This window comes from Aspergillus fijiensis, assembly GCF_003184825.1.
Source record: "Aspergillus fijiensis CBS 313.89 unplaced genomic scaffold BO72scaffold_102, whole genome shotgun sequence".
In the NCBI taxonomy this organism is placed as follows: Eukaryota; Fungi; Ascomycota; class Eurotiomycetes; order Eurotiales; family Aspergillaceae; genus Aspergillus; species Aspergillus fijiensis.
Window position 1 is genome coordinate 1 of NW_024469078.1, and position 18,374 is coordinate 18,374.

Sequence of the window (18,374 nt, forward strand, 5' to 3'; positions counted from 1 at the left end):
CACGCACCATTATGATCCAAATGCGCCCCCTGCGCATCATGATACCCGTGGCCGCGCGCCGTGATGTGGAAATCCCCCTGCACTTTATTCCCCTCCAGACTGCCGAAGATCCGACACGAGTCGACGCTGTCCCCCTTCCGCAGGCGCGGGCCCTTGGGAAACTTTCTCCGGGGATTGCGGCGCACCTCGCCCAGCACGTGGTGGACGTGCGCGTCCGCCTCCTGCGCCGCCAGCCGGTCGGGCTCCTCCTGGCTCAGCGTCTGGTACTCGTGCGCGGACGCGCGGTTACGCTTGTCCGTCCACAGCTGCCAGCTGGTGCGCTCGCGCTGCAGCAGCTCCCCGGCCAGGATGCGGTCGCCCGAGGCGTCTTGGATGTTGACGTGCAGCGTGTCGCAGGGCATGCGCACGACGATATCCAGGTTCAGCTGCAGGTCGTGCGACACCCCCTTCTCCACGCTGAATTGGTGGGTTTCCGTGCCCCGGAGCCAGGTTCGGAACTCCGACACGGAAAACACCGTGCAGATGAGGAGGATCAGGACCGTCCATTGGCCGCCGCGGCGGGAGGGGGCCGTGTATGAGGTTTTGGTTTTGGCTGTGAGGCGGGAGGGGGGTTTGAGTTAGTGGTTGTGTTTGTGTGTGGATGTGAATGGGTGATTTGGAGATGGGGGGTTGCGCATGGGGTCGCTGGATGGCTGGCTGGCTAGCTAGCTCCACGGGTATCTGGTTTATGGGGACAAGCTGAATCAGACAGTGACAACTCACGAAAAGCATCGAACGTCTTCAAGCCGCCCTGCAGCTGAGACTTCTCGCTGAAAGCATCCTCATTGAGGCCGTGATCGCCGAACCCATTCATCACGAAAAGTTGCCGTGTCGGAGACACACACACACACTCCCGTCAATGGACAAACAAGGGCGAAGGGTACCCGGTTAAGGCATTAATTCAGCAGACACCAAGAGCAAAACGAGAGCGACAGTGGAACCAAGCCCTTCGCTCTCCAGGGCAGATGGCTGTTATGAAAAGTCGGGAAGAGAGGGGGGGAAAGGAGGGACGAAACAATGAAATGGGGAAAGATGATGGAAGAAAGGCCAAGTAGGCCGAATTGCGCGGTGCAACTCCGCAATCCTGCGTGGAGCACCACCGCCGCGCTTATCGATAACACGCATTAAATCACCTTACTGGAAAGGGTTACTCCCAAATATCTACAAAGTACTCCGTACGGAGTACTCGTACACTCACTACTTCCAGCTCGCTCTAATAGCTACCCTCCCACTCTTAACTCTTACTGGCAATGTGGTAAGCCATCAACAAAAGTAACACAATGGTATAATCGATAGTCTGCATGTATCTGCACGTAGACCTCTTTAAATCTCGAAAATCTCTCCCATCCCGACGCCGGCGCCCTCAGCACCAGCCCGACTGTCCACCAAATCCAACCGCCAACCATGCCAGTCCCTGAGCTTCCTCTTAATCTCGCGCACCCATTCCACCCGCTTGCGAGCTTCCTCTTCTGCCTGCGCACGCGCAAACTCCGCCTCGTCGAATTCATCATCGAGGTTCTCTTCCGACAGAAGCTCCAAGCTACCCCGTGTGCCAGCGGGCTGCTGGTTCGACGAGGCGCGGCCTCGGTTCCCGTAGAAAGTGTTCCCGCCCGTGAACGCGGCGATCCCACTGCTAAGCACAGTCGAGAAGGATGAGTGCTGCCCGTGGGATTTGCTCTGGGCCATGCTGCGGCGGCGAGCGTGGTCGGCAGATGAGCCGCCGATCAGGTCGACGTCGTCAAAGGTATTCGCCGCCGCAGCCGTCGCTGAGTCGGGGTCCCCGCTGAAAGAGGGGTGATAATCGGCTCCGCCGGCGAGCTCCTCGCGCTTCTCCTGCCATACACCGCGGCGAAGATCGAAGACCTCACCTTCCAGGTCGCGGATCCGCCGCTGCAGCCGAGAGCGTTCCTCGTCCTCGAGTTCGTCGAGAGCATCGTCATCGGCCCCGCCGGCCTCGCGCTTGCGAAGGGTCTCCTGCTCCTCCTTCAGGCGGAGGTTCTCGTTCTCCACGGTCGCGAGTCGCTTGCGCAGGACCGCGGCCTCCTTCTCCACCTTCTCGCTCTCGCGCAGTCGTGCTTGATGACGGGATTCAGATTCGCGGTGCAGGTTGCCCATGGCTTCGAGCTTCTTCTCCAGGGTCTCGATCTTCTTCTCCGCGTCGGCCTTTTCCTGCTTCAGCTCTTCCACCTCCCGTTGGAGGCTCTTGATCAGAGTCTCGCTGGAAGTCTTGTCGACGCCCTCTTTGACCGCCTTCTCCGAGGCACGAGTCAATGCCGCCTTGGTGTCCGCCAGCTCGCGCTGAGACTTCTCCAGCGCGGTCTCACCGGTCGCGAGCTTCTCCTCCAGCGCCGCGATCTGGGCCTCATGCGCGCTGCTCGAGGTCGTCTGCGACGAAAGCTGCGCGCGCAGGTTCGAGATCTCCAGCTCCATCGCCTCGATCGTTGCGGCCTTCGACTCGAGTTGTTTCACCAGATCTGCCGGCGGCGACTCGGACTGTCCCGGGGCGGACACACTGGCGTTGTTGCGGTGCGTTCGCGTTTGCAGGTGCGAGTTCTGTCTCTGTAGCGAAGCAATCTCCGCTTTCTAAGTAGACACACCCCCCACATAATTAGCCTCGATCGATTCAAATCCCAGTCCGACTACCATGAACCAGAGAAGGAAAAAAGAAAAGAAAAGTAACTCACCAACTCCTCAATCTCCGCGGCCTTCTCCTCCGCCCTCCCCAACTTCTCCTTCAACTCCTCAGCATCCACACTCGCCTCCCGCAGATCCTCCAGCTGATCCTCTGACTTCTTCCACCGGCCCGTCGCCTCCTCCCGCTCCTTCTCCAACCGTTTATTCTCCCGCTCCAGCTCCTCAATCCGCGCCGACTGCTTCCGGTACACCTCCTGCACCGCCTCGCCATCCGCACTCAAAGGCGGCAACGAAGGCGACTTGAGCATGCCCCCGCCTCCTCCAACAGGCGCGGACGGCGACGGCGACAGCGAACCCTGCGAGACCGACCCCTTCCGGAAGGACGACGACCGCATCTTCGACTGAATCGACAACGAAGGCTGGCGTCCGTGGCCGGCGGGACGAGTCGGCGGGCCGTCGAGTCGGGTCGTGCCGGGCACAGAGGCCGGCGCTTCTTCGCTATCCGGCGACATCGTAATGGGCGCGTCGGGCATGGGTTCGGTGGCGGTGGGGGATGCTTGGGGGGATTCTGCGGCGGCGGGCGGTTGTTCTTCGGGTTGCGGTGCTACGCCTCCATCTTCGTGTTCTGCTGCTGCCTCTTTTGTCTCCTCCTGCTCCTCTGGTGTGGGTTCCTTCGGTTCTTCAGTCGTAGTGGTAGGCTGTTCTGATTCCTCGGTCGCGGGTAACGTCTCCGCAGCTACTGCTTCTACTTCTACCTCAGGTTGAGGTACTCCCCCAATCTCAACAGGTGTAGCAGCAGCGTCGACGGCGGCGCCGGCGGTATCACCAACAGACTGCACTTCTGCTCCCTCTGCCACCACCACTGGGGTATCCGATGCTATCACCGGCGTCGGTACAGCATCATCAGCCGGCGAGGGTTCAGCAGCGGCGGCGGCGGCAGGGGTCTCGGGCGCCGCGGCTTTCGAAGAATCGGAGCTGCCCGCAGCTTTCTTGTTGGCTTTTTTCTTCTGCTTCTGTAGCTGCGCGACCTATTCCCGACCCAAAAGAATCAGCACATATTAATGGTATCCACAAAGTCAAATTGTAGTAGACCGATCGTTAGGGGGGTTGGTCTAGACATGAACTGCGGGCGCGGTTGGACGGGGACCACATCCTCCGCGGAGAACGGCCGTCGTTGATGATTTCGCAAGGAGCACATAACATACCCTTTTCTTGGCGGCCGCCAGCTTTTCAGCTTTGATGCGCTCCTCGTCGTCAGCCATGATGGAGCACAGGATGGGTCTGGAGAGGAGTGTGGGTGTAGGTATCGAAGGGAGGGAAGGACGAGAATGATAGTGGACATGATGAATGTTGTTCGGAACGGACAGCTTGCCCGCGCACGGACCACTTGGGGTCGGGCTGCCGTTCATTCTACAGTCTAAGCATCGACTGTACTAACTATAAGTTACAAGTTCTTGGTGAAGACCGATTTGATCCCTGTTCGTAACTCATACTCACACCACAGAATACAACCAGACAAAAACTCTCCCGTCAACGCAAGTCAATTTATATTAGATACACGAACTGAACATTAAGACCATAGGAATGCCGGCGTGGAGCCTGCCCTTCGCGCCGCGCCGGGCCACGCAGTGCCTGATCGTTGTCATCATCATAACGGCCGTTCGCAAGAAATTAGGGGCCAAATCCGTTCCTTCGCCAGTTATAACGCCCCTAGCCTATGTAAATGCAGGTTGAATGCAGTAACAAAACAAACGCCGAAACACACAGAACGCGATTGGCCGAACATAGTGGAAGAGAATCGAGTGGCAAGCCGAACATGTTCAAGGTTGAAGAATCAGAAGCAGCGCAAAAGGCTGCGGAAGTGCGGTCAAAATCAGCAAAGCACAATCAGACTTCCATCGAGTCGGCGATTTCCTCGCTCATCGCCCGAACGGTCCCTTTACTACCGGACCGGGATCGGAACTCCTCGTCACTGAGCACATATGGATCGTACTCGTCTCCAGCATGATGCGACTTCGAAAGATCCTCCTCGTCACTTTCACTGTCGAGCTCGACGCCTTCGCCCAGCCAATAGCGAGCCCGCTTGCTAGAGCTGAGTTCGGGGGTCAAGTATCCGTCATCATATGTGCGCTTCGTCGTAGGCGTAGCCACTCCCTCACTGGGAGTATGACTCAGGATCGGGATAGCTCGGAGATAAAGATAGCAGACCCGCTTGCGAAGCCGGTTGAAGAAGAAATAGTGGAGACTCCAGATCGCTCCGTCATCGGCGTCCGACGGATCCTCCTCCGGCGAGTAAGAATACAATGAGCACTCTTTCAGCGACATATGCTCATTAATGACTCCCCACATTTTCGGTCCCCATGTAGCAGATGCACCCGCGTTGTATGATCCAGAGACGGTCACAGGCGATGGGGGTGTCAGGTCAATGGCTTCGCGCGGTCGCAAGTTGAACAATGTGGAGTCGATCGTGTTCATGACCCTCTTGAGATTGCGCTCGCGGTGGAAATCAGACGGGCGCAATACATGTGAGAAGTCGTAATCGGGATGGCTGGCATTTAATGTTGCGATCAAGTATGCAAAGGTTCGACGGCTGGAGTGATCGCTCAGGGGGCCAAAGGGACTGGAGCGGGACAGATTGAGCGACGCGGCCGCGTCGGATGCATTCGGCGGCGACAGCGAAGCCGACAGGCGAAGCACGGATTCATATTGGGACTCCAAAGATTGCTCAATATTCCTGTACAACTTCCGATCCGCTCGGGCGGCCTTGGTGGTATATAGGTCACAGCCACCAACGATATGACAGTCGGCGGTGTCGAAATTCAGCGAGCTCGTCACGTCCTCAAGTTCGGGCAAAGGAAGGAACTATTCAGACAGAGAGCTTGGTTAGCGACCAACATTCCGTAGCGAGCGTGTTGCATGGCACGGCAGGCACCACTGTCGTACCTTCATCTGGGGCCAGATATGCGGTGAGCGGATGACGTAGATAAGAATCACGATAAAAGGCGATGGGATAGAAAGAGAGAGAATGGATTATCAGTGTGACTGAAGAGCACCGATTGCGACAGTATAAAGAAGGTGAATTCCTCAACTATTCGGAATCACGATGCGTTTGTTGGTTGGTTCTTTGTCTCCTGAGACGTCACGCAAGCAGCGATAAGGGCAGTGAGCTGGCAGGTGGTACCCAAGCTACGCTGGCAGGGTGTGAAGTGGAAAATCTGGCGATTAATAGGCAGAAATTGTAGGCCAAATTGGCATAGCCGTGGAGAAAAGATGAAATAACGAAAGAGATGGAGGAATGGGGGATGAGAGGTGTCGCAATGATACGGCACTTGGGGGGGGGATCGCCTGGCCGGGGTGTCGCGTTGTTCCCCGGAGGGGGAAGGCCCCGGTCACGTGGAGGAGGCAGTGCGGCCAGTGATATCACGCACTTTCCTCACGGGTCTTGCGGCTGAACCACGGATTGCCCCAGGCTGGCCAAACCAGACTTGCTCGACTTGCCTGTCTTTCAGATCAACCCTTCTTGGGAAAGGTGGCCGAGCACTTCCTTGGATTCCTGAAAGACGAGCACAGAAGTGTCAATTGGGTGGTATTAAATTAGTCGGAAAAAATGGAAAAAAAAAAGACAAGGAAACAGGTCGCAACAGTAGAACACAACGCCTATAGTACGTCCAACGCCAACAGAGCTGGCCCCCAGGGCCCAGAAAATCATGATTATCCCAAACAAGAGAAACACGGAAACGCTTGACTGCCTGAGAAGCTGCTACATGATCTTCGTAACCACATCTTCCTCGACCTGAGGGGGGGTATTAGCATGCATAAGAGATGGCGACCTGGAGTGAGAGACCAATGTAGCGGAAACAAGAGGGCGAGTGTGGGATTTTGCAAGGGGGTATGAATAGGAAGAGAGGATGCCACGGCGATGGGCAACCCGAATTGTGGCATGGCTTAGCGAAAAGGAGCACCGGGATCGGGGAACGGATTGAAGACGATCATGACTGCAGAGCAGGTTTCATGAGATGAAGCTGAAAGGTTATGATACCTTCCAGCTCTACATCTCCTTCTCAATTCCCCGCCCGATGGGAAAGGGGACAGGGATGAAAACCAGAACACAAGCATCAACGTACCTCCATGTCTTCCAAGCTGTCCTGTTGGCTGATACACCGGAGAACATTCTTCTTGCTACTCTCCTGCATCTCGCCTGCTAGCAGCAGCTCGTCCAGGATGAAGTATGCTTTCTGGAAGTTGAAGATGATGTCCAGTTCACAGACATTGCCGTAGTACTTGTCCATCTGCTCGACGTAGCGGTGCACGACCTCGAGGGTGATCAACTCGTTATCGGTAGATGCGCAGCCGGCGATAAAGAAAAGGGAGGCATAGCGACGGTAGACGACTTTGGTGTCTGTTGAGAGGAAAGAGAGAGACGAAGTCCCCAGGTCAGAATTCGGAGCTGCGGGGTGGTGTGGCTGGGAAAAAAGGAGGGGGAGCTTGGATGCGATGACGACAAACCTTTGTATTCGAGGAAATTGCACATGCGGGTGCGACGCGACAGAACCAGCTGGGTCACATCCTTGATGATCTTGGCCTTCTCCTTGGGGGAGAGAGTTGTGAACCATTTGGCAAGGCGCTGGGGAGTGGGAAATTTGTTTCGATTAGTCCGCGATTCCAGCCAGGTCAAAAGTTGGGTGGGCCACGAACCACTTTGCCTTGCCGCGACAGGAGGATCAGGTAGCTGGGGGGGACATGGTTAGCGGCCTTTCCGAAGAGAAACGACTTGGTTCAATCTCACTGGATTGCCATTGTTCTTTAGATTGAGAAGTTGAGGTTGGGAGGAGGTATGGGGGGGGAAGAGAAGAGGAGCTGAGATCGGGGTAAGAAAGGCCACGAGGAGGTGGAAGGTAGAGGGAGATTCCGCCGCCTCTGGAGAAATTCTTGCACGGGCCGCACCGGTGCCCCGCCGTTGCTTGCTTGCCCTCATTGTTGTGACTGCTCGAGGTATTCACAGTAGACACTCTCGAATAGATAGAAGACAATACATCAAATGACAGGGTGATTTGCTATTGAGACACTATTGAGCGATGGCTGACTTGGTCCACGATGCATGCATCAATCGACCCGAGCCAGCTCCCTCCCCAATCGAGACTCTTTCACCATTGGGAATCAGTTGGTGGAAGACAGGATCTCAGCTGATAGCATGATATACGGAGTAATAACACAATTGTGTATTGTCTTAGGCTGATTGGTTAAATTGTGTTTATGAAGCAAGTAGGGAGCCTATACCCTAGACACTTAAGGCTCCCCAGATACTGTATCGTCATCATGACTACCTACTAATAATCAATACAATCTCGATTAATAACACTGTAAAAATTGGTCTCTGTCACTACGTTGTAGGAATCTAAGATAACACTTAAATGATCAGGGATGAAGTAATCTAGCCACTTAACTTTGACAGTGATAATTTATATCATGCTACATATAAAAGATTCAAAAGGTCACTAGTGGTAAAGAAAGCTGCTAGCTATAGCAAATGTGGATTATTTGACCACCCATCTCGTCTTACTACACAGCCAATCCCCCATCACAGTACGATAGCGCTGGCGGATAATAGAATTACCTAGATTATGATTATAGCGTATACAGAATCTGCTAACCACCATAGGACTTTTTAGACATGCTAGAGTAATCATCTACTATACCCTCTTTGCTTACATATATATATAGAAGCTAGAGCATCTACCAAACTGTCCTGTAAAATCAGGCATCAATTACAAAGAGATAAAAATCACACAATATTAGATCCAAGTATTACATACTATCGGTCACATAGTAAAACAGATAGACATCAAAAGAAGATAAAGATTTGTCAACTCCACCCAATCCAGCCTAGCGATTATAGCCCCGTATCATTCCCAAGCCCCAACCATTAACAGAATCCAAAAATAAATCCCAGTATAATTACGATTTCAAACGGTCGAATATTCGAATCTCATCAGCCAACACCCGGCCATCAGAGAGACATCAGATTAGGTACTCTGACTGTCATCCTTGAGTGTGGCGTCATGGCCCATACTGCGTCCCATACGTTTTCGTCTTTTGAGAGTCATAAGTCATTTCTCTTTCACCGTTTCATTTTAGCTTTTGTTTGTCCCTTTGCATTATAACCCGTGGTCTTGTATGTCCAGAGCTTTTCCGCCGCCTGGGGAGAGAAACACTGGTGGAGCAGTGTGTTGACTCCGTTCAGGCTCGACGGACATATTTGACGCACGCTTAGACCTGCGCCATGCTGGGGCGAGCACCACGGGCGGGGCCAGTGCGTCCACGGAGGTTGACACCAGCGGAGCGCGAGCCCATGATCGAGAAGACCAAGGAGACGGTATAGCCGACCCAGGCGAACCAGAGGAATGCGGTGGAAGCCTGAGCCTCACGGCAGCGCTTTCCGCGGTTGTTCGAACCATTGGTGATCTCATTGTTGAGAGTGTAGCTCTGTGTCATAGTAGAGTCAGCATATGTTTCAAGGGTTCCTGTTGTCCTGGGAGTGGCCTATATGTAGGGCTTGCGGCTCCACTTCGGGGTTACATACGTCGTTGCTGCAGCTGTGGCATTCCAGCTTGGCGGCCAGAGCAATACCAGCTGTCAAGAAGAAGATCGCATTGAGAGTATCGATAGCGATCAGGAAGATAGGGTGGATGGCCCAGTCGGGGTTAAGCGTTGCGGGGATAGTGTAAAAGAGGGTGAACATCGAGAATGCCGAAACGAACATGGCATAGTTGACGGTGGCAGGGTTGCCTGCAAATGCTTCGGCGATCATGTTACCAATCAGGGCCATGACGAGGAGAGTCCAAAGGAACTATATTCCAGCATCTCGCTGTTAGTCTTTCGCTGCTGCAGTGCTTCTGCACGAAATGCTGGTGGTATTGACGAAGGTGCCATCTATGGAGTGTGCCACATACCTCCCAGAGCCTGAGGCCGAGCGGGATAGCCTTTCCGACCATTTTGAATGGGTAAGTTCTAAAGCTGTGAAGGTATAAAAACGGGTTGTATAGATCCTCCGGTTGATCTGATAGGCTAGTCCGTCCTGGAATGGGTGAGACAGCGATAAGGATGCCCCGGGCAACAGTGACTTGAGCTTCGAGAAGATATCGATCGTGTTTCAGCGGACTTCTGATCCGTCTAATAAAGCTGAGGGTGGATCTTCAGATAGTGGGAGGGGATAGTTGCTTAAGTGCGGAATGTTCGGACGGGCGACGATGACGATTATGCTGTGTTTGCTACGTCATGCAGGTAGCGGGGAGGGGGGGAGAAGATCATGAGATGAAATCACCACCACACACTTCGGTTCAAATCGCTTATTCAACCACTCCCGAGGAAGTATCCAACGTCGCTAGGTGTGAAGTAGTATCGATAGTGGGGGAAGCGAAGGAGAAAAATTCTATACTCTTATGTGCAAATGGAAAAAAGTCTCTCGACTCAATGTCTTGAAATCTCTTATGTATAATACCCAAAAGTCTTGTCCGCAGTCGGGCGCTTCTGCAGCAGTATAATTAGCTCTCCCTGCATTTTCCAATGGTCACAGATGGTCAGGGCTCACTTACCATTCGACACACCACAGCAAGTCGACCGGCAGCTCTCATGCAATCAACCGTTGTCAAGCCCATCATATTTTCCGCCCTCATCCGATATGAAACGTTGATGCCGTCACACATGACGGCGTTCAGCTACGTCGGTCCAGCTTCGCTTATGATTCGATCCCGATCCCTCTCTCATGAGCTTGGGGTCTTCCCTCCCCAGTGGAACTGCAAACTTTAAATGTTGCAGTAATGCTTTAGCTATGGACTGGTACGTTGACTTTCCATTGAGCTAGGTGAGTTCTAGTCCCATGAGTGACGCAGGCAGTATTGGAGCATTGATCGCCTTGTCTGGTCAATGACTCGTTGGTCCCAAACTATACCAGAAGCCCCATACTTAAGCTCTCTGGAAAGCCACAGACTGTTTCTCCGAGCGGTTTACGGCAGTAAGCGCCAGTGGTATTATCGCGTGTCCACAGTCGCAGATTCGACGAGGTCCAGCCCGATCTGGAATCCTTCGATGACTGCAAGCGCCGCCGAGTGCTCTGATCGATCGCTCCGGTCTGTGGACTGGTTCCACCAACCCCTAGTAGTCATACAGAAATATACCCAGTGCTAGTTCAAGAGCATTGATAGAGGCTGTATAATTTTCGAACATTTATCTTGTCTCTATCGAAATCCAATCTCTCGTTCATCGAGTATCGGAATGACTGATGATCGTCAAGCAAAGCGGGTCAGAGCGTAGGACGAGATCAGTCGCTGCCGATTTCCAGTGCTGTAGCGATGCACACACGAATATATCCATAAATATGCCATGATCGCAGCTGCAATCAGCATAACCTCGAGCCTCATACATATATATAGCATGCCTTGCCCCTGGAAAATAGATGATCTAGCAACCCGACCTACTACTGTAGTAAAACCCAACAGCATCCCGCTGCAATCCAGCCATCGCCACTGTGTGGTCTGAGACCCTTAAGCGCTGACAACTCCAACAATAGGCGAAAAGAAACCAAGGTTCGCTTTTGCAGCTGACCATCCTCGAGCCACACACAGACCATGGAGGGCCAGCAAATCTGCAGGAACAACTTTACCATAGAGGGAAAGCCAATTTGGCTCATGAGACTACTTGCTTGGCAAGATCGACGGCGTTGACGGTAGAAGTTTAGCGAGCAATTCGCCCCGCATAAGGCGCCGAGCGGCAGCGCCTGGACCATCTTGGCTCTTTGCCTGCAACAACACCACGTGGGTGCGCACTACGTACGTAGTAGCTTCAAAGCTTCAGCGATTATGAAGCAGAGGGCCGGGAATTGAGGCGTCCTTCTCCATTACCAGCAACAATTAGAACCCATTCATGCTACATATGTGCCGTACAGTTGGATGCGATAGCGAAAGACTGCAAATCATGCAACGGTTCGGCCGAACCCCAACTCTACCAGATCTCCAGCCACATAGAGCACAAATCACCCAACCCAACCAAGAATAGTAGTAGTACACATAGACATGGAAAACTGCACCTAAACAGCAATCATCAACTACCAGCACCATCCACAGCACCTCACGAACACATCCTAAAACCATACCCACCACCACCGAACCTAGGCAAACCCTCCAGCCTAGGCACAACCCGGCCGAAACTGCCGCTCACCCCAACCGAGTAAACCCATCCCATCCCATCCAATCCCCACTACAACGTCGTCAACGGTACGGTACACCGTAGGTAATAGGCATACCACCACCCCTTCAAGAAGGCCCCATAGCACCCAGCCAGCCAGCCCTACAGACCATAAACCCAGGAAATGACATCATCCCACCCCATCCCGCCTCATCCGACACGCTCATCCCGAGACGAAAAGCCGAGCACACGAGAGCGTGACATATGTACAAGACCCGATAGAGAGTCCGAAGATTCCACGGCACTCCAGTTCTACAATGCCAGAACCATCCAATCTCGAAAACACCAAGGTAAAAATCGTAGATATATATAGACCCAAAGATCCCTGCTCAGTCTCCTCCCTCATCAATCCACGCGCACCCAACCCATACACCAAACCACACACCAACAACCTCGACACATACCATACCCAAACGAAACCTACCTAGTACCAACCACGCAACCTCAACCAACAGAAAAAATGCCCGCCCTCCCAGCCACCCCCACCACAACCACGCACTTCACAACCGACCTGCGCGACCGCCACCTCATCTACGACTACGCGGCGCAGGACGCCGCGGGCAACCCGGAGAAATGGCGCTACGAGATGTGGTTCTACAACGAGGACCGGATCGTCTACGCCATCCACGGGGGGCCCATGGCGGGCCGCCGGAACTTCCAGACCGCGACGTACCAGTGCATCCGGCCGGGGGAGCTGTGGCAGTGCAACTGGCTCGAGGAGACGGGCACCATCTGCTCGCTGGTGTTCGATATCCCCAACCGAAAGATCACGACGCTGATCGCGTTCTCCAAGGGCCATTGGGAGCGCAATGAGGAGGCCAAGGGGGATAAGCGGAACCCGGAGGATTTGGAGCGCTGGCGGGGTTTGGCGCGGGTCGGCTGTCAGACGGATCGGGTGATGCTCAGTGAGCAGGCGGATATCCTGGAGGATTTTCGCGGGCCGGGGGAGTTGCAGGGGATTGAGATGGGGTGGCCTACTTTGTAGAGTTCAGCGGTGCTTGGGGGGTTTGTGGTTAGGTTGGCTATGAGATTGTTGCTAGGGAGGGGGGCAGGAGGTGAAGGTGATTCAAGGCGGGTGATTGCATATGACATATGTACAGGATATGGATCTTGGTGTTGGGAGCTTTGGGGATTATAGGGGTGCGATTCCGACTTCAGTTATCTAACATATTAATGAATCATGTTGATGTATATTATTTGTGTCGCTCAGAGTTCGCGCTTCGAATAAATAGCGCCCGCTACTGCGGTTTGACAAGAACACAGCTAAAGATGCAAGCCGACACGAGGCTACTCCCTGGACTAACTGGCACAGATCCGGTCAAACGCAGTCTCAGTAATGGAGCGTCCTACAAGCATGCCGCTCTATTCACCACATACTCAGCACAAGCACATTTGGTGATGATCAAGGTCGCAGCAGAGGCTGGCCGATGAATCTGGCTTATCGTCAGCCCCAGACAGACAGCCTTTCCCTGCTATTCGAGGGTAGTCCTCAATATCAATCCGACACCACTGCTTGTCGACATGTTGTAGGCACCCGATATTGCCTAGTGCCCCTTCCATAGAATGTCCAGGTCGCAAGGTTCAAGCTTGTCGAGTGAACAGGTGTAAGCTGCCGCGACACTGCCATGATAATGCAGCTCGGCGGAGCGAGCGGACACTGTGCGCAATGGATGACCGTGCGCAGCGGTCATAAAAGATAGGGCACAGAGGCCGTGATGATGTTTGTATGCCTTAGTGTTTCCAGGCATCAAAAACCTAGAAGAGGAACCAAGTAACCACATGCAGAGGTCTCAAGAGCCGCTACTTGGTGATGAGGAGCTCCCGGAAGAGGGGGCCTGAGTGCAAACAAGTTCCACCTGCACATCACCACTCTGTTGTGGTAGTAGACCATCGTACGCAGGCGCACGACTAATAATGGCAACTGCGACCTGCGCAGCTTGCTCATGGGCCGTCATGTTGTCGAGGAACCATGTCCTCCACGGGTTGTTGCTCGACCCGGCGGTCTGGAACGTTGCAGTCTGGTCGGGACCGGTCTCTTGGACGAACGCTGCACGTGGGATTAGTTGATGATATACAAACAGACAGAGCAGCAGCATTACATACCCATGGTAGGGATGCCACCAACGTCGAACAGCTGCGGGAAACAACTCGGGAGGTGGGGTCTCTTCAAAAGCATTTGGCTCAGGACGGTCTGCAGTGGAAATGTATAGTATTCCCCACTGCTCGTGAGGCCGTAGAGGGCCTCGGTCAATAATGCCTTCAGGTCGGTGGAGCATTGCGGGCCCCAGACGCCGTCGCACCCATTGTTGGACCCCGAAGGTGTGCCGGTTAGATTTCCCACCCGCAAGCCAATTTCGGTGGTGTGGTTGCCCATAATGATGGAATTGTCGATGTTGCCTCCATAGCTCAGCCAGTAACTGACCTTGGTCATGGGCTGTTGACCTTTTCCGCGCGCATTGGCATCAAATCCATAGTAAAGGTTGAGGTTGTCGGTGAAAAGCGGAGGGAATTGAAAAGAGACGGCGGTTTGTGCCAGCGCATCAACACAATTACCACTCCAGAATGAACAGAACTGAGAAGCTCCAGGGGTGATGATGGTCGCCAGTACCATCCAAATGGCGAGACAGGGTCGTAGCAAAGACCCGATTCCATCAAAGACTGCCATTTGATCTCGTCGACGGTCGGACAACGTCCTCGTAGAAAGAGGTGGCCTAACTACGTCACAAGACCAAGCAGATAATTCGAACAGACGCGGAAAGGGCGACAAGCATGCTCGTGACCAAGTCGACAATCAGAAGTGACGATGCTGACAGATAATGAGGCACGCGATGGTTCCGAGGTGAACGCCCCTAAAGCATGCCAAAACTGCGCGCGATGGGTCGAAGTAACCAGGAAGGGTGATCCCACCAACAATGGAGTTCGGTGTTTTCCGATCGCGAATCGCGAGACTAAAATCCCTCGTAAATCCTCTATGGTCTCCTGCTGCTACCAAGTCCTGCTGGGTTGGCAATCCAGTCTAGAATTAAAGCCGACCGTAGGGTACTCTCTTTTGCCAGCGCTGAGGAAAAGGAATGAGAGATTTGGTCAGTCGAGGATTGGTCAAGCGACTCGTGACAGATTAATGGGTGCAGGTGAAGGAGAGGACTGAGTCAGCTTTGATCGGCCGTTCAAAAGCAACAAACAGACCCTGGCGTCAGGGCCTGCGTTAACCCGAGGAAGGAGGTGAGGAGATGATGAGGGAGACGGACGGGGTGTGGTCCGTCGCAGGGAAGGTTGGTTGTTTTTGAGAGGGGGAGGGTTTGTGAAAGGTGGAGGGAAGGTGACAGAGGACAGAGGACAGAGGACAGAGGGAAAAGAATGAGGAGAGCAGACAAATCGCCGGTGTTATTAGATTATTAGATGTAACTAGTTAGTAGTAGTAATGGGGTAAATTCAGGGTGTGACGATATAAGCGGAGGCAGGGTCCGTGGTGATGGATGGTGGATGGATGGATGGATGAATGAATGGGGTGGTGAATTTCCCCTTCAGGGCGACTGTTATTCTGTTTGCCCTGGGTGTCCTTGAGAGAGCGTGAGACTTTCACTCTTCCGTATTTAGGTAGGAATTACTTAGTTTTAGGGACTGACTCCTCCCTTAGGAGAATCAACTAGTCCCTACTTCGTACTTGCTAGACCACTAAGTAGTGCTAGACTAGACTGTTAAGGTGTCTTGCCCGTGAAACAAGGCGTGTGGGCCCCGGATCATGGGTTGGCCTCAAGAGGTGCCTGGCTTTCCGGTTGCTCCCTGGCCCTTGGGAGGTATTCTTGGCCATGGTCGAAGTGGAGACGCCAATTGAATCTAACTGGATCTAACTGGATCTAACTGATAATAACTGATATAATAGGGTATGAACTGGTCACAGTCCCCGCATAACTGCACCCAAAGCAGTAATTCTGTAGGGTCATCCCGCCCCAGGGTCACAGTCGATAGCCAGTCACTGAGGGCAAATGGCCACATTTCTCGGCTCTGGCGCCGCTCCCTCAGCCTGTCTTCAGGGGCCAATGAGTTGCCTTATCATCCAGCCACCACTGCAACAAGAGCCCCGAGCTAGTCAAACATTTTTTCCCTTTTATTTTTCTGCTATCTTTTCGAAGGTTTTGGGACTGTACGGAGTACCTCGAATGGATTATTATCTCGGACTACCCCCGCCTCTCTCTCCCCCCCTTGATTATGCTTACCTGACAATAACCTATTCAATTAAAGGATGATCGGAGATAAACAAAGCCTTGAGAAGTTTGAAAAGAGCTCAGAATGATATAAGAGAGGAAGAGTGTAACCCCGAAAATCTCCATCACCTCCGCAACAGGAAAGGTAGGATTGCCTGAATCCGGAACTGGTCTGATACCCAAAGCGTTGTGGAATGCCCGTAATTTTGCCGGGCTCGATGATGCTGCTAGTGATGAATGATACAACGATCATTTTTTCGGTTTCAGGGTCTCACGGTTGTCCGGCTTAGTGTAGTAGTGTAGTCTAGTCTATTCTTGTCACGCAGGACCAAATTGTGCCTTACTGTTTTGGTCCAGTACCCTGCCGTAGCGGCCGCCCACCTGTTTAGATCAAATTGATCAAATTGTCACAATTTAATCTCAGGGTGGATGGGAAACTAGTGTGAAAGTCTCATCGACTCCGTCCTAACGCTCGGTACCACTCCAAGTCCTGTCCGTCTGTCCTTCAGTCGCTTTCGTCTCCGACAAGTTTTGCCAATGATCAACAGCGTCAGTCAGACCCGAGGTGGTGGTGTTTGATTCTCCTCAACCTTGACTTCGCACCACTCACAGTTTCGGTGAGCAGCGATACTACTACTGTAATTTCTAACTTAATGCCATGCTGTCATCCAAGTCCAACTGTATGTACAGTACACTCGCCGGCCAAGACCCAACCAAGCTCGGCTATCCGCTGGGCTTCTACCTCCGTGTTCAAAGCCTTGGAACTTGACTAGTAAGTTCGTGGCTGCAGACCCTCACTAAAAAGCATCCAGGGTCTTCGGAATATTACTTACTACGAGACAAGTTGTTCCGCAGGCAAGTACCCCGAGGCTATTCCGTGATCACATCTGGCTGCAGAATTAATCTCAGCTTCATTCTACACAAAACACAGGGCCGAAATGTTGTGTAGATTGATTCTGAGAATGTCTCTGCTGGCAATTTAGACCATCTCAGCCCAGCTATGTAGCGCAGACAGCACGGTTGGGATCGTTCCCATTGTTGAGTCAGTTTCGACTATTATGTCATCACAGTGATTTACATCTGTTCGGACCGTAATGTAAATCATCGAGAGTCATGCACCTCGGTGCGCAATCAAATGAGAGTTGGTTCGGGCCTGTCAAGAGACACGGTTCACTCGGAAGCGAGCCAGCATCGCGTGGGTCCTCTGTTGTTCTCATCTCCAGTGCAGGGTGTTCATTCGAGGTTTCTATTACTTGATTGAAGTCGGCGTCCAGTGATTTAGCACTCATTCCAGCTGTCAAGCAGCGTGCTGGGGTTGAAATTGAACCCTAATACGGATACGATATCTCGCAGCAGATTTAATGCACTACTGGTTTACTCTTGTATGAGTAGTTAGAATGGAATACATTGTGACTAATCAGCAGATGTCCACTCACAGAAAGCCAGGGGACAGTATCGGAAAGTACATAGTAGTTAAATGTGACCCAGGAAACAGGCCCAACGCAGCGCTGTAAGTGCTGCTAGCGGCCTGGCGCTCCTCTCGCTAGTGTGGAAATTGTCACAACATGACATTCCAGGCTAAACCTAGTGTTAACTTATTGTTGCCACCTGTGATTCTACTCCAATGCTGTTGTCCCTTCTGAAGGGTCGCGGGTCGGCATCCAGCAGAATCTCTGTAGCGCTGCTTGGAAAGATTATCATCATGCTCAAGTTGTTTCTACGACGAAGGGCTGTTGTTTCCTGCAACAAGTGGTGTGGTCGCAAGGAGACAGGCAAAGGGTTTGGAGAATAGGACCCCTGCCTCAAAAACCCTGAAAGCTTGGCAGAAGTGGGTGAAGGAATTCCCGCCGCTTTCTTAGTCCCTCGTTCATTTTACGACTTGATGATGATAACGAGTGGTCCCCCCTTCGGCGTGCAACGGCAACCTACGGAACCGAATACGAGAAATTTCTTTTCAAGCCGAAAAGTCAGTGCTGGACTCACTCCGCCGCCTGACTCGAACTCGCCGTTTGGGGAGTGGAAGGGCGATGCTGCGATATGACGTCTGCCTGGGTCGGTCGTCGGTCAATAAGCAGTACTCCGAACCCACGCGTTCAGCTGCCCTCTGCTCTTTGTGTGTACAGTACACTGTGGTTCAACGTACTCCGTTCCGTAGAGACCGTCTCTTTTTCCTGGAGATGCTGTACTAATTGGGCGATGGCAACAAGCTGGAAAAATTGGTCAAGGGAAAGGGGCCCAACTCATACCGGTACCACC

At 52.9% G+C, this 18,374-nt stretch overlaps 7 protein-coding genes across 7 annotated transcripts; 1 reads left to right on the forward strand and 6 right to left on the reverse strand.

Annotated features, from left to right (window-relative positions):
* Positions 1-11: 11 nt before the first annotated feature.
* On the reverse strand, positions 12-853 carry BO72DRAFT_337114 (uncharacterized protein; the record flags this gene model as incomplete). The annotated part of the gene is made up of 2 exons (XM_040940562.1): positions 12-592; positions 763-853. Coding segments are annotated over 2 exons (672 nt in total), but the record flags the coding sequence as incomplete, so codon positions are not given.
* A 504-nt stretch (positions 854-1,357) lies between these two features.
* Positions 1,358-3,989, reverse strand: BO72DRAFT_453684 (uncharacterized protein). Its single transcript, XM_040946039.1, has 3 exons — positions 3,879-3,989; positions 2,724-3,701; positions 1,358-2,622 (listed from the first exon to the last, which is right to left on the reverse strand). The coding sequence occupies exons 1-3, from the start codon at positions 3,933-3,935 to the stop codon at positions 1,363-1,365; spliced, it is 2,295 nt and encodes a 764-aa protein (XP_040795414.1). The 5' UTR covers positions 3,936-3,989; the 3' UTR covers positions 1,358-1,362.
* A 414-nt stretch (positions 3,990-4,403) lies between these two features.
* BO72DRAFT_15532 (RNA polymerase III-inhibiting protein MAF1) lies at positions 4,404-5,791 on the reverse strand. The gene is made up of 2 exons (XM_040939264.1): positions 5,617-5,791; positions 4,404-5,535 (listed from the first exon to the last, which is right to left on the reverse strand). The coding sequence occupies exons 1-2, from the start codon at positions 5,620-5,622 to the stop codon at positions 4,561-4,563; spliced, it is 981 nt and encodes a 326-aa protein (XP_040795415.1). The 5' UTR covers positions 5,623-5,791; the 3' UTR covers positions 4,404-4,560.
* A 401-nt stretch (positions 5,792-6,192) lies between these two features.
* Positions 6,193-7,547, reverse strand: BO72DRAFT_453686 (AP-1 complex subunit sigma). The gene is made up of 5 exons (XM_040946040.1): positions 7,460-7,547; positions 7,369-7,402; positions 7,180-7,297; positions 6,798-7,072; positions 6,193-6,466 (listed from the first exon to the last, which is right to left on the reverse strand). Exons 1-5 carry the CDS (start codon positions 7,468-7,470, stop codon positions 6,434-6,436), a joined length of 471 nt encoding a protein of 156 aa, XP_040795416.1. The 5' UTR covers positions 7,471-7,547; the 3' UTR covers positions 6,193-6,433.
* A 928-nt stretch (positions 7,548-8,475) lies between these two features.
* On the reverse strand, positions 8,476-10,145 carry BO72DRAFT_453687 (MARVEL domain-containing protein). Its single transcript, XM_040946041.1, has 3 exons — positions 9,624-10,145; positions 9,254-9,520; positions 8,476-9,156 (listed from the first exon to the last, which is right to left on the reverse strand). Exons 1-3 carry the CDS (start codon positions 9,663-9,665, stop codon positions 8,941-8,943), a joined length of 525 nt encoding a protein of 174 aa, XP_040795417.1. The 5' UTR covers positions 9,666-10,145; the 3' UTR covers positions 8,476-8,940.
* A 2,027-nt stretch (positions 10,146-12,172) lies between these two features.
* BO72DRAFT_453689 (uncharacterized protein) lies at positions 12,173-13,152 on the forward strand. Its single transcript, XM_040946042.1, has one exon. The coding sequence runs from the start codon at positions 12,374-12,376 to the stop codon at positions 12,896-12,898; it is 525 nt and encodes a 174-aa protein (XP_040795418.1). The 5' UTR covers positions 12,173-12,373; the 3' UTR covers positions 12,899-13,152.
* A 551-nt stretch (positions 13,153-13,703) lies between these two features.
* Positions 13,704-14,578, reverse strand: BO72DRAFT_473268 (uncharacterized protein; the record flags this gene model as incomplete). The annotated part of the gene is made up of 2 exons (XM_040947192.1): positions 13,704-13,960; positions 14,017-14,578. The coding sequence occupies 2 exons, from the start codon at positions 14,576-14,578 to the stop codon at positions 13,704-13,706; spliced, it is 819 nt and encodes a 272-aa protein (XP_040795419.1).
* Between the last annotated feature and the right edge of the window lie 3,796 nt (positions 14,579-18,374).

Excerpts from the sequence above, each read along its gene's own strand:
- BO72DRAFT_453684 (XM_040946039.1), bottom strand. The coding sequence starts at position 3,935 with ATGGCTGACGACGAGGAGCGCATCAAAGCTGAAAAGCTGGCGGCCGCC. Across the intron at positions 3,702-3,878 it reads TGGCGGCCGCCAAGAAAAGG|GTCGCGCAGCTACAGAAGCA; the intron begins GTATGTTATGTG and ends GGTCGGGAATAG. Across the intron at positions 2,623-2,723 it reads CCGCGGAGATTGAGGAGTTG|AAAGCGGAGATTGCTTCGCT; the intron begins GTGAGTTACTTT and ends GTGTCTACTTAG.
- BO72DRAFT_453686 (XM_040946040.1), bottom strand. Across the intron at positions 7,073-7,179 it reads CAATTTCCTCGAATACAAAG|ACACCAAAGTCGTCTACCGT; the intron begins GTTTGTCGTCAT and ends TCCTCTCAACAG. Across the intron at positions 6,467-6,797 it reads ACAGCTTGGAAGACATGGAG|GTCGAGGAAGATGTGGTTAC; the intron begins GTACGTTGATGC and ends ACCCCCCCTCAG.
- BO72DRAFT_453687 (XM_040946041.1), bottom strand. The coding sequence starts at position 9,665 with ATGGTCGGAAAGGCTATCCCGCTCGGCCTCAGGCTCTGGGAG. Across the intron at positions 9,521-9,623 it reads TCGGCCTCAGGCTCTGGGAG|TTCCTTTGGACTCTCCTCGT; the intron begins GTATGTGGCACA and ends GCTGGAATATAG. Across the intron at positions 9,157-9,253 it reads GCCACAGCTGCAGCAACGAC|AGCTACACTCTCAACAATGA; the intron begins GTATGTAACCCC and ends ACTATGACACAG.
- BO72DRAFT_453689 (XM_040946042.1), top strand. The coding sequence starts at position 12,374 with ATGCCCGCCCTCCCAGCCACCCCCACCACAACCACGCACTTCACAACC.